The sequence below is a fragment of the Garra rufa genome, chromosome 5 (assembly GCF_049309525.1).
Source record: "Garra rufa chromosome 5, GarRuf1.0, whole genome shotgun sequence".
Lineage (NCBI taxonomy): Eukaryota > Metazoa > Chordata > Actinopteri > Cypriniformes > Cyprinidae > Garra > Garra rufa.
Window position 1 is genome coordinate 50,391,576 of NC_133365.1, and position 26,433 is coordinate 50,418,008.

The window sequence follows — 26,433 nt, forward strand, 5'->3', positions numbered from 1 at the left end:
TTGAGCAGCAAATTAGAATATTAAAATGATTTCTGAAGGATCATGTGACTGGAGTAACATTGCAAAAAATTCAGCTTTGATATCACAGGAATAAATTACATTTCAAAATATATTTAAATAAAAAGCAGTCATTTTAAATAGTAAAAATATTTCAATGTTACTGTTTTTGCTGCACTTCAGATCAAATAAATGCAGTTGCACAAACATACAGAATTCATTAATAATTATGTAATTTTTTAAAAATTAATTCTTTTTTTATGTTGTTTAATATTCTGAATCAAACTTTTGGGTCTTCTTGTTCACATTAATGATGGACTATATGAATGAAAGTGGCTGTAGTTTTTCTTTAAAGCAGTTTGCTAAAGTATTATGATATGTGAGCTATAAACTTCAATCCAGCATTGTGAAATGCTCATACAACTTCAGAAAGCATGAAAATTTGAGTGTTCATTTTTAGCATAATGTCTGGCACTGGATGATTGCTGTGCAGTGTTAAAGAGCGACTTGCATGTGGCTTTGTTGTATGTAATTGTTGTAGATCCGCCGGGCGATGAGGGCTTGGTTTGCGAGACGCGGGACCTGGCATCCGCAGAATGTTCTTGGAAGAAAGGACGAGACACTCACTTGAGAATAAAGCGCAGCCGCACTAAATACACCCTTAATGGAAGGCAAGAAACACACTACACAAGAACCACTGACCGCACACGCTAGCCCATTTGGCTCTTGGTACCGTAATGTCCTCGGTACATAAAAAGATCCCCAAACAGCAAACCACATTAAATGAGATGGAAAAGAATACATGTGTAATGTAATGTATATTTTTACTGCTAATCCAAGAATTCAATTACTGTTCTAATTTAATTATTTATACCATTTCTTGTGGTAAGATTATATCAATAGAAATACTGTTCATTTATCTGTTCAAAAATGCAGTGAACTAATTAATGAAGAACTGAATATAATTTGAAATGTAATTTATTCCTGTGATGCAAAGATGAATTTTCAGCATCATTACTCCTTCATTACTTCAATATCACATGATCCTTCAGAAACGATTCTAACATGCTGATTTGCTGTTTAGGAAACATTTTTAATGATTGTCAATGTTAAAAACATTGTGCATGTTTCCTGCTAATCCAAGAATCCCATTAATGTTCTAATGGAATTATCATAAAATTGGATTATATAAGCCATATTTTTATTTGCAGGGAGTGTTTGGAAGGAAAGACCTGGTGTAACTCGAAGGTCTGGGAGGACAACTGGACTTTGGTGGCTCGAAATCCTCTTGGAACAGTCCAGCTAACTGACTCGGCCCGACTCGCTGACCGCGGTACCATATTTTCAATAATCTTCCACTTCATTAAATCAGTATATCTACTTTATGAACAGTCAGAGTGAGTGTGCCTTAATATTCTCATGAGATTTTATTTTTTGGTCTCTCTTCCAGTACATCTGTTGGCTCCAGCGAATGTAACAGCGGTTGAAGTCAAGGCGTGGAGCGCCACACTGCAGTGGAGCTGGTCTGTGGCGGCGTATAAAAAGTTGGAGATGGTCTGCCAGCTGCAGCTCTTCGCCCATGAACTTTCCAGCACAGTAAGTTCAGTGCTCAACTTTCAGCTCCCAGAACACTGTTTGTTTTTGGTGTGGTCTTGGAGTTAAATCGATAGTTCAACCTCTAACATCATTTACTGACATTCACTTTTGAAACAGCTTTTATGTCAAGATCTTGAGCAATTTAAGTAATCGTGACAAATCAAGAAAAAAGAATGCATGATTTTTGGCCTCAGAAAACTCTAGAAGTGCAATAAAAGCACCACTGAAAATATTTCACTCAAAATTATGCACATGCAGTTTATCTGTTTGTTCTTTAAATAAACCTATTTTATGGCTTCAGAAAAAAGAAAAATTAAAACCGAAAACACAGAATTTGGTAAACACTGAACATAATATGAGAAAAACATAATGTATTTAAATTCATTTTAATTAAACTTGTAAATTGTTGCTAAATTTGCATACATTTTATGATTTCTGTTAATTAAAATTAGCTCAAATTTCTTTTGACTATTACAATGGAGTCTAGAAAGATTTTAATGGAAAAACTGAATCCAGAAAAAATTTTACCTAGGAAAAGAACTCTGAATTTGGGGGAAAAAATTTAATGTTTGTTCTTTTTCAGTATGTATTTTAAAATTGATTTGATTGATTGATTTTTTTTCATGGGAAAGTATTTATTTTAATCAAATCGAAAGAAATGTTTACTGCTAATCCAAGGATCCCATTAATGTTCTAATGACGCATCTAGAAAATTAAAACTAAAATTTGTTAAAAATTAAAAAGAATATGAGAAAAATAAAATGTATTTTAAAATGTATTTTAACAATTACCATGGAGTCATTTTTTTCCTTTTACTGCATTATTGTTTTCCCCATTTCGTTTTTGTATTTTGATTCACATTTCAAACTGTTCTTCAAGCCATCTTGGTCATAATATTTTGTAACTCTTTCCATTCAACAAAAATAAGTCTAACCCATCAAAGTTGTCATATAACCTTTTGCATGTAGGAAAACTATTATGCAATATAATAAAAGGGCTACTGAATTCTTAGCCAATCAGCTGATATTTCTGTCTCTGTCTGTGTCTGTAGCGTAACTACAGTGGTCCAGGTTTATCTTCTGTGGTGCTGGAGGGTTTGTGGCCAGATGTGGACTACACCGTGACTTTACGCTGCGGCGCGAAACATGGTTTCTGGAAGTGGGGGGATGAGAGCGCTCTCTACAGGATCCACACCAAAATGGACCGTAAGTGGTTAAAACAACTTGCTGAAAATTAAACAAATCTAAACTGCTCATGTGACATATGACAGCTCAGATATTTTCAGTTTAATCAAAACTGTGGTCTGGTGGTCAGTGCAAATACTCCAATGAGCTTATGTCATTTCATAGCTTTCATTGCTCTTATTTTTATGCTTATTAATATACAGTAATATACTGTTAATATACAGTATAATATGTATATATATATATATATATATATATATATATATACAGTATATATAGATTTCTAACAAAGTATAATTTCAGGTCCTGATGCTCCTGATGTCTGGATCTGGATGGACAGCAGTAACACAGGACATGTTTTTTGGAAAGTAAGAACAGCTTTACATTTGCCGTCATCTAGGATATTAAAAGTGACTGATGCCTTAAAACTGAATAACATGTTTTTCTTATATCTGTCCTTTCATTCAGCCTCTGTCTGTGAGGAAAAGTCACGGTGCATTAGACCGCTATGAGGTCTCTCAGAGCTCAGCAGAGGAAGACTGGGGGACACCGGTTTTTCTTCCTCCTGGGAACTTCAGCTATCCCATCATCCTTAACAGCAGCAGTGACATCACCGTTGCCGTGGCAGCACGAAACCCAGCTGGTCTCTCTCAGCCTTCCACTGTGACCACACCAGCATACAGAGCAGGTACCGGGAGTCCGGAACATTTCCTCCCTCAGCTGCAAGACTATTGAAATGTTGTTTTGGGCATCGTATTTGGTATTTAAATACCACACACCATAAAAATCACACACATTATAAATTAATGTATTTAAATGTATGTATTTATTTATTATAAGTAGTTTTAATGATATATGTCATTTTAATATATGTAAGAATAATAATTAGGGCTGCTACCGTGAGATTAGGCTTGGTCTATGTGGGAACATGGTACATCAAGCAGTACATCCAAATGCTCACCTATCATTTATCAACCTCAAATAAGTCTTTTCATCTGAAAGATGTACATGGCAGTTCAATCTAATGTTAACCTAATGTTAACAAATGCTCATCAGGCTAGTCTTTGTGTTTCCAATAGATTCCCAGCTGTCTGTGTCTGAGCTGCTCAGCACAAATGGATCATTTGACCTCTCCTGGGAGCCGAATGCCAATGCGAGCAAAGGATACGTAGTGGAGTGGGTCCCGACCTGCTGCACTAGACTGTGTTCTGTTGACTGGAAGAAAGTTCCAGAATCAGACAGCAGCTTCACAGTGAAGTCAGGTGAGTCATTTAAAATAAGCTGCAAGTGATTTATCTATTTCACAAAAATATATTATTTACCTGTTCTTTTAGTGAATACAGTGACACTTAAAAGTATTTGGACACTTAAAAATGCCTGAATGCCATTTCATAGATAATAAAATACTGAAACATCGGTACTTAAATGCTGCAGGATTTTTTTTCTACACTAACATTGCTTCTTCATCATCTTTACTCACTGTCTTTGAATCAATGGGTGTTTTTAATGAATCTGTGAAGTCTGTTCTTGTGCTTTCTTTAACATATAGTGCTGCTTGAAAGTTTGTGAACCCTTTAGAGTTTACTATATTTCTGCATAAATGTCTCAAAACAACATCAGATTTTCATATAAGCCTTGAAAGTAGACAAAGACAACCTAATCAAACAAGTGAGTGAAAAATATCTTTCACTTCATATTCGTCATTTATTTACTGAGAAATAATACATTTGTCTTCAGTATCTGGTGTGACCCCCTTTTGCTGCAGTAACTGAAGGTAAAGTTTCTTGTAAATGCTGATTAGTCCTGCACAATAACATGTAGGAGTTTTAGCCCATTCCTTAGTGCAGAACCACTTCAACTCTGTGATGTTGGTTTTCTCCTATGAACTGCTTGCTTAGGTCCTTCCACAACATTTTAATTGGATTAAGGTCTGGACTTTGACTCAACCATTCCAAAACATTAACTTTGCTCTTTGGTAGAATGACTTGTGTGCTTGGGGTTGTTGTCTTGCTGCATGACCCACATTCTCTTGAGCCTTTGTTCTTAAACAGATTTCCTTGCGCTTTCCTTTGGAAGTTGCTGGTATAATTCAGAATTCATTCTTCCATCAATGATGGCAGGCTGTCCTGGAATGCAGTATGTTCTTTTCTCTGAACATAATAGCTTCTCATTTGAACCAATAAGTTCTGTTTTGGTTTCATCTATCCATTAAACCCTTCTCCAGTAGTCCTCTGGCTTGTCCACATGATCTTTAGCAAGCAATTTTCTTTTTGGAGAACCGTGGCTTTCTTCTTGCAACTCTGCCATGCAAACCATTGGTTGCTTAGTGTTCTCCTGATGGTGGACTCATGAACATTAACATTATCCAATGTGAGAAAGTTCTTTAGTTGCTTAGAATTTACCCTGGGAACTTTTGCAACTTTGCTATTACTCGTTCTGCTTTGGAGTGATCTTTGTTGGTCGATCACTTCTCAGGAAAGTAACAGTGGTCTTGAATTTCCTCCATTTGTACACAATCTATCTGACCATGGATTTGTGGAGTCCATACTCTTTAGAGATGGTTTTGTAACCTTTTCTAGCCTGATGAGCAACATCAAAACTCTAATTTCACCTTTAAATGAACTACTAATCCAAGAGATTCACATACTTTTGCAATGCACAGATATGTAACACTGGATTATTTTTCTCAATAAATGAATGACAAAGAAAATATTTCTCTTTCACTTGTTTGATTGGGTTCTCTTTGTCTACCTTCAAGACTTATATGAAAATCTGATGATGTTTTGGGTCATATTTATGCAGAAATATAAAAAATTCTGAAGGGTTCTCAAACTTTCAATCAACACTGTAAATGCCAACTGTTTTAATACTTAAAGGTTGTATCAGCGATTTCTAGCCTAAAACATAAAGTGTCAAATTCAGCTGACCTTTCATCACGATCCGCTCGCTGCCTGCCCCATAAATTGTCTGTGAAAAAACCGCGTCTCTCTGGTCAGCCTAGGGTCCGAGATATGCCAAAAAAACAATCGGCGCTATCAACAATAACCACAGATAAACAAACCGTGTTCCAACCAATCAGCGTCAGGGGGTTCGTGTTGTGGACTTTCCTACTGGTGCAGGAATGTGAGGGAGGCGGAGCGAAAGTCCACAACACCAAACCCCTGACGCTGATTGGTTGGAACAATGTTTGTTTTTGCTGTGGAAAGGTTGGTAGTGCCGATTGTTTTTTTGGCATATCTCGGACCCTAGGCTGACCAGAGAGACGCGTTTTTTTTCACAGACAATTTATGGGGCAGGCAGCGAGCGGATCGTGATGAAAGATAAGCTGAATTTTACACTTTATGTTTCAGGCTAGAAATCGCTGATACAACCTTTAAGTGTCCAAATACTTTCAGGATCACGTTACTCCACGAATAGTTGAAACTTACTGGAATTTGCATTTCTTTGTACTCTGTTTACACCATGAGTGCATGTTTTCTCTGTGCACTGTACTGATTATCAGTCTCTGTTGATTTCAGAGTCTCTGGTGGCAGGAGAAAGGTACACCGTATCTGTGTACGCTCTCTCAACCGGCGCTCCTACGCTGCTGCAGAGATGGCAGGGATACTCGCAGGAAATGAGTAAGAGGACTGTCTTTTGCTGTTCAGCGCTCATGAGTCACTTTCACACATACAGTAGGGCCTTTATCGTAAACATTTATGCACAACATTCTCTGCTTATAGGTCACTTGTCAACAGGACTCGCTGATAAAATATTAGCAAACCATTAAACTCTTTGCAGTCTCAAATAAATAGTAGCTTTATATAGTCAAACAAATTTATTCAGACACCTTCAACCTTTCTCACATTATCAGTTTATTGCTATAGTTTAGAAAATGGTAATAAAATATGACAAGAACTGTTAAACTATGTCAGTTTATTTTATTTTGCTCTCCTCACTCACATAGATGAACTATAGTGCACCCACTAGTAAGGAAAATATCAAATATTATATCTGGTGTCTGAGTAGTTTTGGGTTTGACAAACGCAAACAGTGTTATGTAAATGTATTCATGCATTTACTGGAAAGGTTAATCCACCAATTTAATCTAATTATGATTTTTCTGATAAACAATTACAATTATGATTTAAATAGAATTTAAAAAAATCCAGTTTATTTAAATCAATAATAATGATGATTTATTCTTATTTCTACTACTACTAATAATAAATAAAATATCAAAAGACATTTTTCTAATGTAATATTTCACTGTAACATAGTTTACAGTACAGCCTGGCAAAACCAAACATGACATGGATGAACAAAAGCAATGAGGACACAATGAATAAAACATGATGGTTTCGCTCAACTGACAACAGCATTATTATTATAAATATTAATACTACTACTATTAAATATTCAATGAAACAAGAAAATATTAATATTTAGATACTAGGGCTGGGTAAAAAATATCGATTGTCCGATTTTAATCGATCTTCAGTTTAACGCAACGATATCAATTTCGGGAAATCCCCGAATCGATTCTTAATGCACGTGCTACACGTAAGAGGATATGAATATTCACCTCTCGTCCTGAAGGTGTCACCATCTTTCGAATTGCTCCACTAAAAAAGTTGTTTAAAATAAACAACCATTAATGTAGATGTGTATTTCAGTAATAAACTTAAGTAGGAGAGTTTCAGTTACCAGCATTTATATCAAAATATGGATCCCATGTCTGCAAAACTAACATTTTAAATGAAATATTGATAGCTAATCGATATCGAATCGAATCGAAATCGAATCGAAACCATAAAAATAAGAATCGAATCGAATCGCCGAATTGGTCGCAATACTCAGCCCTATTAGATACGTATAGCTTAGGAGCAGTGGACATTTAATTTTAGAGCATTTTAGTATCCATATGTTTATACAGTATCTGCAATGTTTATTTATAGGAGTACACTCATATATCCATGGCCTCAAAGATGACAGACATGGACTTTGATTTCATGGTGTCATATGATTTAAACCACTTCTATTAATAGCACTCGTTGATTTTTGCATAGTCTCACAGTCTGATGTTTGTTTTTGATGGTTTGTATATGAATGTCTTCTGAGTGTCTCTCTCTTTTGCTGGATCTTCTGTAGTTCCTTCACAGCCGGTTAGTGAACTGTCAGCCAATCAGACTGGCTCTGTTGTGCTGTTGTCTTGGAAAGCTACCGAGATGAAACACCAGAGAGGCTTCATACGCGGATACACCGTCTACCTGGCAAATGCTGCACATCTGGAGCTCATTGGTAGGCACTCTCACACATAACAGAACTATATATTAAAACATTCATAAAACATTTTTTGAAAAAAAAATGTATCTATGTAAATTTGTATTGTTAAAATATTAAAAAAATTGTCTTGTTTGGTTGTGTTTCTAGCTAATATCTCTGATCCTGAAGTGCGGTCGTACAGGGTGAAGGGTTTGTCTCTGAGCTTGTATAAGTTTGTAGTGAAAGCCTACACTTCAGCTGGGGAGGACGCAGGGTCGACAGTGGCCATTAAAATGGAGATGGACAGTAAGACATTATAAAATTCCTTAATATTGTGCCATTGAGTGTCGCCTTTTTTGATGTGTAGATTTTTTGTTTTACAAAAAAATGGAACAACTTATTGATTTTGTCATTTACAGATTGCCTTGATATTGCAGATAACAAACTGGGTTATATACTTGTGTTTCTCTGTTCATCCAGCAGCCGACATGTTGTTTATTGGCATTCTTGTACCATTGGGAATCATGTTCTGCTGTCTCATCCTCATCAGCATCTGCTGCTACAAGAAGAGAGAGTGGTAGGACTTTATTAATGTGCTTTAATAGCATTTCCATCAAGTTAAATAATGTCAAAAACCCACTAAATCAATACAGTTCAACCTAAATGGCTCACAATATAAGCTGCAACAACATACTGTTTACCACTGATCAACACAGTATCATTAATGTACTAATATATAGATTTTTAAAGTTTGAATTTAATTAGGTCAATTTTAAATGGGTCAATTTAGTTTTTATCCATATTAGTTTTAGTAATTGTAGTACTCCAACATTAAAAAGAAAGTTTCCATTTTTCTATTTTGCTGCTACAAGAAGAGAGAGTGGTAGGACTTTATTTTGATCAAGTTAAATATTTTTTTTTAAATCCATTAAAACAACTCAACCTAAATGTCTCACAGTATAAACTACAACAACATACTATTCTTACCGATCAACCACAATATTAATATACTTATTGATTATTAAAATTAAAATTTTAATATTTAATACTTTTTTTTTTTTTCATTTTTAATATTTATTTGTTTTTTTTATATTTTTATTTACTATATTATTTATTTATCTGTTTTTGTTTTGGTAATTGTAGTACTCCAACATTAAAAAGAAAAATGTTTTCTTGGCAGCTAATTAAAAAAAATACTTTTTTTTGCTGCTAAAAGAATATAGAGTGGTAGGACTTATAAATATTGATTATTAAAATTTGAATTGTAATATTTGACTAAGGTTTTTTTATATTATTTTAACATTTAATTATTTTAAATGGGTCAGTTTAGTTTTTATATGTAATATATTGATAACTTGATTTGTAATATCTATATAATTTATATTTATTTTAAATTGGTCTTTTGTTTTAGTAATTTTAATACTACAACAGTTAAAATGAAACATGTTTCCTTAGCGGATAATTTAAAAAAGCTTACGTTTTTCTATATTGCTACCACAAGAGTTTTAGGACTTTTATTAATATGCTTTAATAGCATTTCCATCAAGTAAAGTATTTTTTATTTTTTATTTTTTTTATCCACTAAATCAAGTCAATTCCACCTAAATGGCTTATAGTATGTGTACAACTGACTGGTCCACATAAATCAGTGTTATATCTGTGTTATTTTATTTTAATTAAGCTAATTTTAATTATAATTTTTACTATATTTATTTTAGTTTTCATTAATTTTTATTTCAGTTTTAGTAATTTGAAAACTTTAAAATGAAAGAATTTAAAATTGAGTTTCTAATATTTTATTTTATTTACTGTTTATTTTATTTCAATAACATATTTAAAAATTATTTTTAAGTTTTAGTTAGCATACAACATATACAGTGTAATAATGCTAATATATATCAATTATTAATGTGTTGCCTTGGTTTTGTATTATTCATCTAATTCCAGGGTAAAGAAAGCTTTCTATCCTGAAATCCCTGGACCTAAAGTACCAGGAGACTGGTCCTCCCCACAGGTAAAACCTTTCTTGAGTAGTGTTTACTCAGACATTTACTCAAACTATTACAATTGCTAACAAATTGTTTGTGTTTAGGGTCCGCTGGATGTGAAGCCGCCGCCTCACAGTCTGGTCCACATTGTGGAGAGTCCAGAGTGGGATTTCACTAAGGAAGGCCTGTTCCCGGTTCCAGAGGAAGAGGAGGAGGCTGAAGACGACAACAACGAGGTCGACACTGACTCGGATGAACCGGCTCTCCTGAGATACTACAACCAGGTGGTTGGTGACGGCTCACACAGTAACCAAGTCTTAGACTCCTCCGGTTCCTCAACCGCATCGGTGGGCTCCACGCAGACTGAAATCACCTACGCAGGCATCCAGAGCCCCACCTCCTCGCAGGGGGCGTGCGGTGGCGGAGGGTACAGGCCTCAAATGCAGTCCGGCGCGGGGCCAGCCGAGCCCCAAAACGAATTTGAGGCCGACTTCCAAGACGATGGCTTGAATACAGGCTACAAACCCCAGTGTTCCTGGCAGCTGGATTCTCCAGAGGCGGAAAACTTTAGTGGTTCTCTTGGCAGCCCTACATCGGTCACATCATCCCAGTTCCTCATCCCAGAATCCTCAGAGGATAAACCACAGCCTTCAAACACCTGGTTCCACAATTTTCTCTCTGGAAAATCCTGAGAACGCACTACTTAAGCTTTCATTTTTCACATTTGTTTGTGCTGTTCACCTTTACGAGGATGTTTTTCGGTTCGTTGTAGGGTTACTGGAAGTCGCTCACATTTACGTAATCAACGTCACTACCGTTTCTCAAGGACTTGTGATACTGACCAGACAGGTGAAGTACTACTGAAGCGCTGAAGGTCACTCGGAGCAGTTTTGATGTTTTGTCTTAGAAACGTTGCTTCTATTCATATGACAGTGTTTGTGCCTCTTTCTTGCGGTGTTATTGGAGTGATCGTAGTAAGTACATCCGTACAGCATTATATTATGCGCAACATTTCACTTCTCTTATTTTCAGTCCTAATTTTACTGTTTGTAGCAGTCAAACATAAGAGGTCCTAAAGCTGATTGGCTCCAGCAGGTTTACTCACATTTCTCTGCCCGTAAAACGTCGATTTGCATTTCAAAACCAATACATTCAAGGCTGGTTCTCAAAGCTGCACTGCTTTCAGGCGTTTCAAAAAGTGTATGTACGACTTGAGTGTTGATGTCTGTGTAAGCAGACACGCACACGTTAAATAAGCTGACCGAACAAAAGGAAAATGGGAGAAACATGCATCTGTTTTTTGTCAAACCGTTTTCCTGATTAAGGAAAACAGCTGTTGAAGTGTTTTCATCATCTTACATTGTCAGCTTAATCTGTGTAAGATGCATGTAAACACACTTTTACTGTTTATCATGGGATGCAGCTAGATAGTTGTATGTATTTTTGATTAATTATTGTTGCTCAGTCAGCGTAACTTGTAAAAAAAAAAAAAAAGTACCTTCTCTGCTAGGGCTGCACGATTTTGGGAATGTTTTTTTTTAATATAATTCTTTTTTTTTTTCTTCCTCCTCCCTTTCTTTTCTCCTTCTAAAAAAATGGGATTGCTATTATATCTTTTTTTATCTCCCGGTTTCCTATGCTTATTTGACAGGCCGCACAATTTAGCCAAAAATGTGTAATTATATAGTATGACTAATAATATTTATATTTAATAATAATAATAATAATAGTAGTAATTGTTAGTACTGCTACTACCACTAGTGCTACTAAAAGTATTGAACGAAATAACATTTCTGTTGTAATATTTCACTGTAAAACAAATTAAGAAAATAGAATAGTTTACAGTACAGCTGTTACAATACTAATACTAGTCTATGTTTCTTCTTTTTCAAATAGTTTTTTAACGTTAAACCATCAAGATTTTATTTTAGTGGAAAACCCTTAAAGTTTCTCTTTTGCTGACAAGCAGCCTTTTCAATTTGATAATTAAGGCCCAAGCCTATTAGTATTATCCATTGCCCTTCTTATTATTATGCTTCTTCCGCTCTGGAAGTCTATGGCAGCCTATAGAACTTTTCGCGGGAAAGATATGAAATTTGGCAGACTGATAGAGGACAGTCTCAACATTAACCACTGCAAGTTTGGAGTCTCTAACTCAAATTCTCTAGCGCCACCACTTGTATCCATTGGCATTCTTATTTTTCTTCTTCCACTTAAGGCTATGGTAGCCCATAGAACTGTTTTCGGGAAAGATATGAAATTTGGCAGACTGATAGAGGACAGCCTCCACATTAACCACCGCAAGATTGGAGTCTGTAACTCAAATTCTCTAGTGCCACCACTTGTATCCGTTGGCGTACTTATTTTTATTCTTCTTCCGCTCTGGAAGTCTATGGCAGCCTATAGAACTGTTTGCGGGAAAGATATAAAATTTGGCATAATGATGGAGAACAGTCTCAACATTAACCATGGTAATTTTGGAGTCTCTAACTCAAATTCTCTAGCGCTACCACTTGTATGGCGTTCTTATTAAAAAAATAGATGCGAGTCTATATCTCTGCAACGGTTCGGCGCAGCGCCACCTACTAGTTGTACTACTACTACTATGAAAAATGGATGTTTCTGCTTCTAACTTCTGAATGGTTCGACCAAAAAAATCACAAAAGCATGCCAAGTTGAACCATACCCAGATTTTGTCAGCCATTCTCAAATTTTTCATAAAATGCTGTATTTTAAGAATGCATTAACTTATCTTTATGAAACTTGGTGTGTGTCTTTAGCATAGTTCGTCCGATTTTCACCTAAATCTATTCAGGTCATCTTCAGGGTGTGCTGACAAAATGTTACGGATTTTGTGTTGATAGACAAAACTGCTTTTGTGTAGCACCGCAACAAGTTTGAGGCATGATGCCAGATTATGTCTGAGGCTGTATCTCTGCAAAGCTTTGACGTATTGACACCAAACTTTGTGTGTGCTATTGTCCCCTCAAACAGAACACACCGCATCAGTTTGATAACAGCGCCACCTTTTGGTCAAAAGTGATAACCCATTAAATAATATTACTACAGGTTTTATATAGGATTTTTCAGTGATTTTGGCTAAAATCATCCTTAAATGTCTTTAATTACTTGCTTGGCTCCTCATTTTGTTGTGCTTAGCCCCTTAATTGCTGCTTGCAGCTATATTTTCTGTTTGTTTTTTATTTGATTAATCGTGCAGCCCTGTTCTCTACAACATTTTTCCAAAGAAAAATCTCTGCTATTGGTCTAATAATGCAGGTTATAGGATGTCAGACAAATTTTTCTAGTTTTTTTTTTGTTTTTGTTTTTTGCTTTCAAAAGGTCAGTAGTCATACATGTGAAGCACCTTTTAGTTTTATAATTGTGTCTTTCCTATTTCACACCTCAAATTGGACTCTCACATTATAATACCTCCCAGTATAAACTCAACTATCTAATCGTAGATGCTTCATTTCAGGATAATGATATGTCTTGTTCTGAGATTGTCATCATTTTAAAATGACCACAGTGCCTCACAAGCCTAGTTATTTTATTCTTCTTTTTTTCTATAGAACAGCACCTTCTTTCAGAGTAGTTTCCTTGTCATTATGGGCCCACATGGACCACAGGGTAAATTACTTTAATTATCTAGCATTACCGACATCAGAGGAACATGCTATTCCTTTAGATTCATTTAGACTTTATCAATCTAACATACAGATATATGAGAGCTATATATCTAATATTACTGTGAAGGCCTTTATTCTGAGCACTGTGCGTGTTGCTAGTCCTCCAAAACCTTGTGCAGCAGTCAGAAAAACAGATGCGTCACATCAGGATGACATGACGCTTGTCACTACAATGAGAATGAATGATGAGTCGACATGAAATCAAAAGCGACCCTATTTACTTTTTAAAGGCATGTTTCTGGCGCCGTTGTGACTTTTTGTTCTTAACAAGAAACTAAAAACTACATTGCAACTGGTTTTGCCAAATGAAATGCCCACTTTTTGCCATCCAATGAATGTCTGATGGATAAAATCAAACCCCTCCCTAAATTTTAATTCCTGTTCAATGTGTTGTTTCACTCTATAATGTCAGAGTGTGGAAGTAAAATGGGTCGCAGTGCGTTTCATGTTGACTTTGAAGAGCATCAGATAGCAGTCATTAAACTCCTAATGTGGTGTTTGATTGGAAGGGCATTAAGAGTAAAGAGATATGAGAGAGGTCAGCATCTACTGTTGCTTAAGCTTTAAACACTACTGTGAAAGATTTTATTTTCTTGGAATTATTTAGTTACTAATATGACATTTTTTGGGTGATTATGTAGATATCTTTTAAAGAAGCATACTAATGTTTATTTTTTTATTTGCTTGTATGAATGTAAAATACACAGATGTCAATGTGTATGCAATGTTTTTGTTTTTTAACTGTTGATAAATGCTTCGAAAGCCTTAGCTGTGGATTTTATAGGCAAGATGAGCATTATTAGGAGTAAAAATGGACAATGTAAGAATCTGATTTGATATAAGAATATGCATTATTATATGATATAGGTATTATTACTGTATTGTTACTATATGTCTGAGCAGGGCATTTTTCTAAATCAGATTTGAGAAGCTTCCGTATGCAATTAAGATGAGGTCAGTAGGATGTCACACTACATTTAAGATGCGTTAATGTAAATATCTTGTTGACACTGATGTAAATAAGCTTTTCTCTTGAGCATGAAGATCATCAGAGGGGAATATTGCACCCAAGTTATTCTTACAATAATATTATTGCATTTGTATGCATGACAGATTCCACATTCAGCGTTTGGAGGAGATGAGACTTATGAATGAGGAATGTGAAATATTTCCATATAGCACTATATGAGTGTGTGTAAACATGTGTAAGAAAAAAATCAAGATGTATCCAGGCATCTGAGCTCTATTACTCTATTGCTAATACACTAACAGAATATCAACCAGTCTGTATTATTATAGACAATAAATCCAGATAAAATAAACCCAGTGTGTTTTTCTGATTTAATTCTGCCTTGGGATATTGCATTGTGTACTTTTGCTTTTATAACAGCATTGTGAAATCTGTATCTGTATGTAAAATATAAAAATGCGGGAATATTTGCTTTGTCAGTAATTCCCTTGGTAGTGTTTTTCTGAACCTCTAAACTCCATTTTACCCTAATTCCAGGCAGAAATGGCCATGACCGTTATGTGCAGAGAAAGCTTTTGTTTTCTCCAGACAGGATGGCAGCAGTGCTCATAAAGGAACATCTAATGTAGGTCACTTGTCCTCATTTTTACCCCTATAAACCCACCACAACTTTTGTCTTCTCTTGTTATACTGGGTCTCTGTCCTAATGCTTTTGCAACATGTTCTCTCAATTCCCTCCTTACGCAATTTTCACATGTACATGTTTTTTGCTTCAAAAAATGTCTTGCTAGTTTTTGGTGGGTGATTCATATGAAGGGCTTTCACCTTTACTAATAAAACACATGCACAGTTTAATATTTTCTCAGGTGAAGGTAGTTTTAATTAAAGCTAAATTGATGCATTTTCGAACCACCAGCAATGATAGATAGATAGATAGATAGATAGATAGATAGATAGATAGATAGATAGATAGACAGATAGACAGATAGATGGCTTATTAAAATACAATTTTAATTAATATACATTAATAAGTCCTGTTTGGGTTCATAATTTAGATCGAAACCTCAAGGATTTAAGTAAGTATGAATAATTTTAAGAATAACTGACCTTTTTTTTTACCTTTTTGTGCAGTTCTGAAGAAAAAAAAAATTATATAAATTGTTTTTATACCAAAATATATGTATTTATCGATTTATCAAGCTTTTTCCTACCAGTGCAGCCAGTTATAGGTCTGGCTTCCGTTCTCATCTATGTCCAGCTATTTTTAACTGTACCAAACAGCTAGTTTTGCTGCTTGATATCGCAAATGAGTATGTTTTAATGTTCTATCTTAATTATTAGCACACTGGCTTGTAGTGCAAACAGTTTTACTGTTTACTGCACGTTGTTGTTCTTCTTATTTCCCTAGAGCGGCTATAATGAACCGGAAGCAGGGTTGCCAGGTTTTTACAACCAAACATGCCCAATTACTACTCCAAACTAGAATTTTGGTGGTGTTCTCCTGGTAAAATTTGCATTTCAGGACCTAAATATCACATTATTGGGGTCATTTCAGCCTGCTGCAACACTATTAAAGTAGCCCCATTCTGCGGGAAAAGCATGGATTTGGCAACACTGCAGGTAAATAGGGTAAAAAAAAAGTTATCACCTTACTTACCCAGTTGATTGATTACTTTGATAATTGCAAACATTTTTTGTATTACAAGTTTTCTAAAATGTTAGGTTTAAATATGCAAATGAGGCATTATTTAGTGATGTTTGCATACATTTCTAGTACAAAAATCTAAACATGGGATGAAGTCAGTTTCAAAATTGTTTAATATTTTTGACGTATTAGAGTCTAATGTTTTTACAGATGGAATTTTGGGTATCTCATTTCGTCACAACATAATTCAGAAAAAAACATAGACAGGAAACACTATAACCATTTTTGGTGAATAATTGTTGTATAAAATCAAGCAAATTATATATAAACAAATTCCTCTTTAAAAACCTTCAGGATATGGACAGAAATACAAATGTGTGTAAGTGCTACTGAAGTGGAGATTTATGGCTTAGTGTAGAAATTTTGAGAAAACAGCCTTTAAAAATATGCATTGTAATTGAAAACTATTGACACAAGTACATTGCTATAAAAGAAACACTTAAAGTCCCCCTGAAATCAAAATTAAAGTTTTTTGGCTTTTAATATGAATTAATTAGCCTTAAGATTATCTATAAGCTAGTGTGCTTCAAAACAATGACAAAATTCGCGTTTACAAGATATGAGCATTCAAAACTTACAGTCTCGTCACTTCCGCCAATATGAATCAACGATTTTGATGATATCACCGTGCACTTCAGTTTCTCATCAAACGTTCTGTCCAATCAAATGCTCTCTAGAGTCCGTAGTGTCCCGCCCCCTACACAGAGACGCAATACACGGAGCAGATCATATGTGCGATCGGCATGTATTAAACTACACAGCCTCAGCATGATTATGATCACTATTTTGTTTTAGCAAGAGTTTCATATTGAATCTGTGGGGTAATTTATTAGTCTGTGGCTGTCATAAGCTTACAAATGCAGCTTTACCGAGCTTAACGGCTCTGGCCCGAGCAGATATAAATGGAATGCTATTGGCTATTCAAAATAAGTGGGCGGGGCTGGGCGATATGTTTTTGTTTCAGTTAAAAGTACGTCACCACATAGAATAACGCTGCATGTTTCAAGGCACTTCAGTGGACCTTTAACTGTTTTTTGTATATTTTCTTTCAACTAGTCAGAAAAAAACCCTTTATTAAAACCAAAAAGTCCAATATCTCAGACTTGATAGGTGCATGGAAAAAACAGCGTTTTTGCCTGCAGTGTCTCCCCTTAAAAAAAAGTCAGAATCGCAAGCTTTGTTGATTTACATATGATTAAATTTTTTATAAAGCCTTATTTCACAATTTGACTGTTTAAAATTAATTTGGGGCACACGTTTATTATCGTCTTTGTTTATTTTATTTTGTCAAATAACGACAAACAGGATATAGCGACAACGAAGATATTTAGCAAAGATGTTGGACATTTAATTCAAAAAGTGCATCAAGTCTTCCGTGAATTCCATTCAGGGAATATTGGTTGGACCTTGTTGCTTAGCGCCTGGTTGTCAGGTTACTGTGACAACACCACGCCAAAACGAGACACTCCCCAAAACAAAATGAACCAGTTCCTTAGATTATCCTTACATTTATATGGACATTATTGACTTGACGTAAGCGATTAAACGTTCAGAATGTCAGACATTATCTGTCAGTGGCTGAATATAGAGCTCCGGCTGTCAAAAGTCATTGGTAAGTTGTGTAAGTTACGAAATAGCGTTCAGCATACGGTTTAACGCGCGTTATCCATTCATAAATGTGTGTATTATCAGCTAAACTAAAACTACAGCTATTTGCTGCGGTTTTATTCATCTTGTGAATGATATGTTTCTACCATAGAGCCGTATTCGTTTTCGAGGGATTTTTCAAACGGTTATCTGATAGGAGAGATCCTGCACAGATATGAGCTGCAGGACGATTTCCACCTGTTCTCCAAACAAAGGTATAGATGGATGAACATACATTATAGTGTATATATTATTATATGTAGGCTATCTCCTACACTCTAAGCTCAAATTATTTTAATGGAATTTTCCATATTTATTTTTGTTTACAGGTGCTTTATTTACCTGTATTTTGAATTCTACTGTTTTATCATTTTGATTTCGTATTGTATCTATGTGATAGATAACATTTTGCTCAAAACATTTATTATTATTATTATTATTATTATTATTATGTTGCAAACAGCTGAGTAGAATCTTTTTCTTTGATGAATAGAAAGTTCAGAAGAACAGCATTTATCTGAAATAGATTTTTTGTAACATTATAAATGTCTTTATCATCACTTTTGATCAATTTAAAGCATCCTTGATAAATAAAAATATAAATTTCCATAATGTATTTCCACAAAAAATATGTTTCAAAAGCTTTTATGTCAAATAAATGCTGATCTTGGGATCTTTCTATTCATCAAAGATTCCTTTTTTTTTTTTTTTACTTAACTGTTTTAAATATTGATAATAATAAAAATAAATATATTTTTTCTCAAATATAATAATGACAAAAGCACATAACAAAACTACTAAATTTAGAACAAAATTTAAGTGAAAATATATAAAAGCAAATTCAAAATATTAAAAAATACAATAATATGATATAAGCTGAAAAATGTATTAATTTTTTAATAATAATGCATAATGTTTCTTGAAAAGCAAATCAGCATATTAGAATGATTTCTGAAGGATCATGTGACACTGAAGACTGAGTAATGATGCTGAAAATTTAGCTTTGATCACAGAAATAAATTACATTTTAAAATGTATTCAAACAGAAGGCAGTTATTCTTAGTGTTTAAGAACTTTTGACTGGTAGTGTATGTCCTCATTTGTATTATTTCACAGCACGGCGAATGCAAAGCTGAATAACTTCACCCGCATTGAGCCCACCCTGCAGCTGCTGGGTGTGCCCTTTGACCTTGCCATGGCCAAAGCAGTGATGCAGGGCAGACAGGGGGCGGCCACACATCTGCTCTACCAGCTCTACATACTGCTGCAGAAGAAGAAGAAATCAGGCCTCACTGCCACAGCCATGGAAGTCATGCAGCCTGCAGCCACGGCCCGACTGCACCGCTTAGAGAACAGCATCTATACTGAGGTGATGCATTAGTACAAGGTCAAATAAATCTCCCATGCCCTGGTGGATATGGTAGTGTATTACACCATTTAAACTCTTAACTTTGTTTTATCAAGCTAACCTCTTCATTATTAGATTCATAGGTAGATTAGTTAGTTCATGTTTTGATTAGCTCTTTGTCTCACAGCGCTTGAAGACGGTGGTAAAGCGTGAGACGGATCTGAAGATGCAGAAGATCGCTAAACGCTACCATAAAAGAGGACAGGACATGTACAACCGCTCTGTCATGGCTGAACTCCTGAGGGAGGAGGACCGGCTCAAACGCCAAGAGGAGAGGAGGCTGAGGGATATTGAGAAGGTGTGACTTTCTACAGATAAACCATAGCTAACATTTCCCACCTTATTTTTCCAGGGTGTTAAAACATTACTTCTGTTACGCGGTCTGTGCTTTACTAGGCTTTGACTGGTGAATCAGCATGTGATAGTGTTGGCTGAGATTGATATTTTGATTTATTTTTTTTTGTCAGCACCGACAGGCACGAAGAAAACAGCATGAAATTATGATTCAGATTCAGTCGGCTGTAGTCCAGATCCCAAAACCGCCACACACTCGCACGTCAAGAACTTCTGAAAAACAGCTTCAGTTTCGCAAAAAGCAAGAGGCTGAGGTAAACAACACTTTTGCACTTTTGACATAGTTTTTATGACAATTATGCATATTTACCCTACTACATTCTCATTTTTGTATTACAGTACAGCACTGTTGTTATTAACTAAAATTATAACTTAAATTAAAAAAAAAAAATTCTCATTTTTAATTAAGTTAATTTAAAAAGTTAATTACTAAAGCTGACAAAAATAAATAAATCTAAACTGAAAATATAAAAAATAAGAGCAATAAAAATCTGAATTAATACTATAATAGTATATAATCTGAAAAAATGTATTAAAGTTAAAGATAAATATTGAAGAAATAATGATAAAAATGACAAAAGCAAAGAACAAAATGACAAAGTTTTAATTAGAATTACTAAAACTGAAAAATGAATAAATATAATTAACAAATAAAATAAAAGAGAAATATTAAAGAAATGAAAAAAATGACTAAAAGCTTTAAGTAGAAGAATTACTAAAACTGAAAAATTCATAAATATAATTTTTTCATCAAATAAAATAAAAATAATAATAAAAGCACATAACAAAACTACTAAATTTAGACCAAATTTAAATTAAACTGAAAATATACAAATAAAAGCAAACACAAATATGCATAAATAATATAATGGTATATAAACTGAAAAAATTTATTAGAGAAATATTAAAGAAATAATGATAAAAATTACAAAAGCAAGTAACAAAATGACTAAAACTTTTAAGTTAAAGAATTACTAAAACTGAAAAATTAATAAATATTAATGCATTTTTTATCAAATAAAAAAAATATATATATGTAATAATAAAAGCACATGCTAAATTCAGACCAAAATTAAAGTAAAAATGGAAAAATATAAACTAAGAGCAAATTCAAAATATTAATAAATACTATAATAGTATATAAACTGAAAAATTAATAATTAAAGCTAAATATAATTATTAATTTTTTTTTTTTTTTTACTATTTTGAATTGCTTATATATAAATAATAGTATATAAATAATACTAAAATAACTTACTTTGATGTATCAGTACATTAACATATATGTGACCCTGGACCACAAAACCAGTCATAAGGGTAATTTATTTTATTTTTTTAATAAATTTGTACATAACCTGAATAAAAAAGCTTTAAGGTTTGTTAAGATAGGACAATATGCGGCTGAGAAATCTGGAATCTGACTGCTGCAAAAAAAAACAAAATACTGAGAAAATCGCCTTTGAAGTTGTCCAAACGAAGTTCTTAGCAATGCTTATTACTAATCAAAAAATACGTTTTGATAAACTTATGGTAGGAAATGTATAAAAAATCTTCATGGAACATGATCTTTACTTAATATCCTAATGATTTTTGGCATTAACAAAAAATCAATAATTATGAGCCATACAATGTATTGTTACGACTGGTTTTGTGGTCCAGGTCACATATTACCTTTTCTTTTTCATTACGGTAATACGAATTACCATAAGGTCTTTTCATGTTTCTTTTTGATTTTGGAAAAATTACTCATTATCGGCTGGATTGTACTAACAATAAAAATCTAAAGGATTTGATTGTGTTCCGTGATCACTCTTTAAGATGCAATATGATTTTCAGTATGTTCATCTTGAGATAGCTCAGTTTGAGAAGAGCCAGAAGAGGATTTCTCCTGCTGCTGGTGGAGCCTTTCTTTACAGGTGTGTTTGCATAACACTGAAAATCTACAAAAATGCGCAAAAGCGAGCAACTCGCAGTTCTTTCACTGACCATCTAAGTCTCATTTCACACAAAACTAGCAAAAACTTTCTTTGATTATTTGAGACCTCGGTATGACAAACTGTACCTGGATTTACAGTGGTCGTGTGACCCAGCCAATGAGCACAGCTGACAAAGAACAGTGGAACAAGGAGTACATCGAGAACATCCGTCAGCGTCTGGAGGAAGACTCTACTGCCCGGGAACAGAGAGAGATGAGGAGACGTCGTGCACTGATGGAGCAACTACAAGCCCATGAAGCTCAGCAGGTGACCACAGGCTGGGTTTATTTGAGCTCCATAAAAACTACTGTATCATATTTAATAAACAAACCTTTAAGGCCTCTGATTTAGGAGCATGGTTAAAACTTTGCTTGAAAATCCTGTTGTACACAATCTATTGCATGCACCTGTCATCTGACTGATAGTTAATACTTTATTAGCATGTAAAGGGCCTTTAGTATAATTGGCTCACTTCAGGTCGTAGTACGTGTCTTTTTGAAAATTAGCTGATTTTTACAAAGTAAGTGGAAGAATCAATTTCACATTGTTAGTAATATTTCAAGATGACAACTTTCTGAACTAAAGCAACTTAAAATGTGAGCATCAAATATGCCAGTACCAGTCAAAAGTTTTTGAACAGTAAGATTTTTTTTTTAGAACATAGTCTCTTCTGCCAACCAAGCCTGCATATATTTAATCCAAGGTATAGCAAAACAGTAAAATCTTGAAATATTTTACTATTTAAAATAACTGTTTTCTATTTAAACATATATTAAAATTTAATTTATTCCTGCGGTCAAAGCTGAATTTTCAGCATTATTACTCCAGTCTTCAGTGTCACACGATTCTTTAGAAATAATTTTGATATGGTGATTTTTTAAATTATTATTATTATCATCAATATTTAAAACAGTTGAGTTCCTTTTTTTCAAGATTCTTTGATGAATAGAAAGATCCAAAGATAAGCATTTATCTGAAATAAAATGCTTTTGTAGCATCATACACTAAACTATTTAATGTTAGTTAGAAAAAAAGTCAGTATAATTTTTTTTTATTATAGAAATCAATACTTTTATTTAGCAAGCATTTTATGATTTAAATTGATCAAAAGTGAGGAAAAAATATTTCTATTTCAAATATAGCAAGTCAGAATATCAGAATGATTTCTGAAGGATCGTGTGACTGGAGTAATGATGTTAAAAATTCAGCTTTGAAATCACAGGAATAAATTGCAGTTTAAAATATATTCACATAGAAAACAGCTTTTTTAAATAGTAAAAATGTTTAAAAATTGTACTGTTTTTGCTGTACTTTGGATCAAATAAATACAGGCTTGGTGAGCAGAAGAGACGACTTTTCAAAAAACATTAAGAATTTTACAGTTCAAAAACGTTTAACTTAGTGTATGATCATCAGGCTTTTAAGGAACGTTTATTTGCTCATCTCTTAATCATCATTGTATTGCATTGTTTGTTTCGAAACTACAGAGGTTTGATCACAAAACAGCATTTAAATATGATCTGAAGACATTATTGGAGGATATAGAGTGACAACTAATATGTGACCCTGGACCACAAAACCAGTCATAAGGTTAAATTTTACAAAACTGAGATGTATACATCACATGAAAGCTCAATAAATAAGCTTTCTATTGATATATGGTTTGTTAGGATAGGACAATATTTGGCCGAGATACATCTATTTGAAAATCTGGAATCTGAGGGTGCAAAAAAATCAAAATACTGAGAAAATCACCTTTAAAGTTGTCCAAATTAAGTTCTTAACAATGCATATTACTAATCAAAAATTACATTTTGAGATATTTATAGTAGGAATTTTACAAAAAATCTTCATGGAACATGATCTTTACTTAATTTCCTAATGATTTTTGGCATAAAAGAAAAATCAATAATTTTGCCCCATACCATGTTTTTTTGGCTATTGCTACAAATATACCCCAGCGACTTAAGACTGGTTTTGTGGTCCAGGGTCACATATTTATATGCATTTTATGTACGCAGCAATAAAGATCTCATTGAATTTAATTACAGATTATCTTTAGTTTTACTTTTTAGCCATGTAAATATCAACTTCTGCACTAAATTGCATATTTTTGGCCTCCAATTTTTTTTTATAATTATTATATCATACTATATGAGCCATAAAAGCCTAACACCATGTCTACACCGGACGCGAGCAGTGCGGCGCAACGCTACAAAATACATTAGAACCTATTATGCTGTCTGCACTGGATGCGGCACGGCGCGACACGGCAAATCTCCGACAGTAATCTGCTGCTGCGTTCTATTTATGATGTGCTCACACAAAATTTAAATGATTTGCAACGGTTGCTTTGTCACGTCCAGTGTAGACAGACTTTAGCTGTTGTGTAGACACGGTGTAATGAATCAAAATGATACTCAAACAAAAACATATTTTTTAGTTTCTTCTCTAACTCTTCAATTTTATAAAATAGACTTTTCAGACTTTATAGGGTTAAACATCAGCTGTGTTCAAAATACAAAACATGCATAGTGCAATGGTTAAAACTATCCAAAATGTGTTTAGACTCGTCAGTAACACTTTATGTACTGTATGAATGTAAAAAAAAAAGTCAAACTTTTGACTGGTAGTGTTTGTCTTGATCTGATCTGATTTATGGATTGATATTCTTTCTGCAGGAGGTGTTACGAGAGGAACAAATGGTCAGTCGATTGATGCGTCAAACGCAGCAGGAGAAGAGGATTGCTGTGCAGCTGATGCAAATTAAACAGCAGAAAGAGGTACTGCGACAGAACCGCATCTTCCAGGAGAGACAGTACCAGGAAAGACGCCTTCGAGACTTCCAAGAGGCCTTGGACAGAGAAGCTGTGAGAGATCATACACACACAAATAAAGCAACCTATAGAGTATCAGAAAATGTTTTTGAGTGGTCCTGATTATCTCCTATCATTGCCATTGTCCAGGTTCTTGCCCAGCAGGAACGTCTTGAGCGCAGTGAAGAGATCAAGATGGAGCATGAGCTACACAAACAACTAGTTGCTGAGCGCACTCAGGCTCGCCATCGCAAACACTCTGACCTCTGCAGAGAAATTCTGGGACAGATTGTGGATCTGGCAACCAAAGCTGGAGAATACCGGCTCCTCACAGCCAAGTATTTATTTCCCTGATCACTCTACTAAACAGCAATTACTGATTTTAAACTACCCTTTTAGTGCATTTAGTGCATTTGTTTTATGTAGACACTACTGTTCAAATGTTGATTCAGTTAAAGTTTATTTAAAAACTAGTAGAGTACAGTAAAAACTGCAATATTGTGAAATAATATTACAGTTTCAAATGACTGTTTTCTATTTGAATGTATTTCAAAATGTAATTTATCCTTGTGTTGCAAAGCTGAATTTTCAGTATCATTACTTTAGTGTCACGTGATCCTTCAGAAATGCCTCTAATATGCTGATTTGGAAATATGGTAGGTAAAAAATGGTAAAAATGACCATCTGTTCTTCATTTTCACTCTTTCTTAGTCTGATACCAGTGAAGATGATGCAGGAGTGGATGGAGCTGTTTTTCAGTGGTAAGCCGCTGTATGAAATGGCCAGTGTGGATCCCACCCCTACTGACCCTACACCAGAACAGATCATTGAGCTGGAAAAGCTCCAAATACTCAACAGTCAAGACTACAAGGAGTATGTGGTAAGGACATATTAAGTTAATGTGGCTTTAACTTACTGATGCAAAGTGTTAGTGATGTTACATTTACCTTTGAATCTTGGGTCAAATAAACATTACGCTTCACATTGAAGCATATCTATGAACATTCTTTCAACAGAAAACCAAAGGATTGTTTCAGTTTCTGGTTTAATATGAGTGAACTTCAGTGCTGACTTTAAGTTAATATCCCCTGATAATATTTTCTTTTAAAATGTTTTATTTTTTAATGCGTTTTAGGGACCTAATCAAATAATAATAGTAATAATAACATAATGATAATAACAACAAAAATTTGCATTATTATTTTTGTTGCTATTATTATTATTTTAACTACTATTATTTAACTATTGTTTTAATCATAAAAATGAAGACAGAAACATATTACTCCTGTGAAACAAAATTGTACTGTAGAATAAAAAAAATAATATTTCATAATTATAACTTTATTTTACAGTACCTGTTACAATACTTATATTTAGGTCTTAAATTTTTAACTTGTCATGTTTTTAACATTTTGCATCCTCATTTTTATTTTAGGTGGAATATTGGTGAAATGCTGTGTACGCTTATTTAACCTGTTTTTATTTTTTTAATTTTTTTTTACATGTGTGTGTATATATATATATATATATTTTTTACATTTTTTTAAAAATCATTAGAGTGGTAAAAGACCTTTGTTCCACTTTAATTTGGAACACACACACACAAAAAATTGGCTTGAATTAAAAATGTATGTAAGAAACATAAAAAACCTACACATTTTAAGAAAAAAAATTTAAATTTTGACCAATGTAAGCTTTCTGGACCCAAAAATATTTTCAGTCTTCTGGTCATTTTGACCCACGATGGAAAGATTTGTTACAAAACGTGAGGGAAGGTTGAATCACAGCCTTTGATATGATCATTATTATGTTATTTTTTACAACCTATATAATTAATTAGTTATTACATTTTCATTAAC

The 26,433-nt window shown here is 34.0% G+C and overlaps 2 protein-coding genes across 2 annotated transcripts in view; both read left to right on the top strand.

Moving 5' to 3' along the window:
- lifra (LIF receptor subunit alpha a) overlaps positions 1-15,020 on the top strand; it is a 31,645-nt gene extending 16,625 nt beyond the window's left edge. The window contains exons 6-18 of the mRNA XM_073841021.1: positions 539-669; positions 1,201-1,330; positions 1,448-1,593; positions 2,645-2,798; positions 3,081-3,145; positions 3,246-3,465; positions 3,857-4,039; positions 6,296-6,397; positions 7,908-8,057; positions 8,190-8,327; positions 8,502-8,598; positions 9,969-10,035; positions 10,114-15,020. Coding sequence (XP_073697122.1) covers positions 539-669; positions 1,201-1,330; positions 1,448-1,593; positions 2,645-2,798; positions 3,081-3,145; positions 3,246-3,465; positions 3,857-4,039; positions 6,296-6,397; positions 7,908-8,057; positions 8,190-8,327; positions 8,502-8,598; positions 9,969-10,035; positions 10,114-10,701 — 2,171 coding nt within the window. The 3' untranslated portion in view covers positions 10,702-15,020. The remainder of the gene's footprint in view (positions 1-538; positions 670-1,200; positions 1,331-1,447; positions 1,594-2,644; positions 2,799-3,080; positions 3,146-3,245; positions 3,466-3,856; positions 4,040-6,295; positions 6,398-7,907; positions 8,058-8,189; positions 8,328-8,501; positions 8,599-9,968; positions 10,036-10,113) is intronic.
- A 2,907-nt stretch (positions 15,021-17,927) lies between these two features.
- Positions 17,928-26,433, top strand: part of spef2 (sperm flagellar 2) — a 28,055-nt gene continuing 19,549 nt past the window's right edge. The window contains exons 1-10 of the mRNA XM_073840683.1: positions 17,928-17,985; positions 18,133-18,235; positions 19,137-19,389; positions 19,556-19,726; positions 19,896-20,036; positions 21,619-21,698; positions 21,857-22,025; positions 24,440-24,628; positions 24,725-24,912; positions 25,286-25,454. Coding sequence (XP_073696784.1) covers positions 17,928-17,985; positions 18,133-18,235; positions 19,137-19,389; positions 19,556-19,726; positions 19,896-20,036; positions 21,619-21,698; positions 21,857-22,025; positions 24,440-24,628; positions 24,725-24,912; positions 25,286-25,454 — 1,521 coding nt within the window. The remainder of the gene's footprint in view (positions 17,986-18,132; positions 18,236-19,136; positions 19,390-19,555; positions 19,727-19,895; positions 20,037-21,618; positions 21,699-21,856; positions 22,026-24,439; positions 24,629-24,724; positions 24,913-25,285; positions 25,455-26,433) is intronic.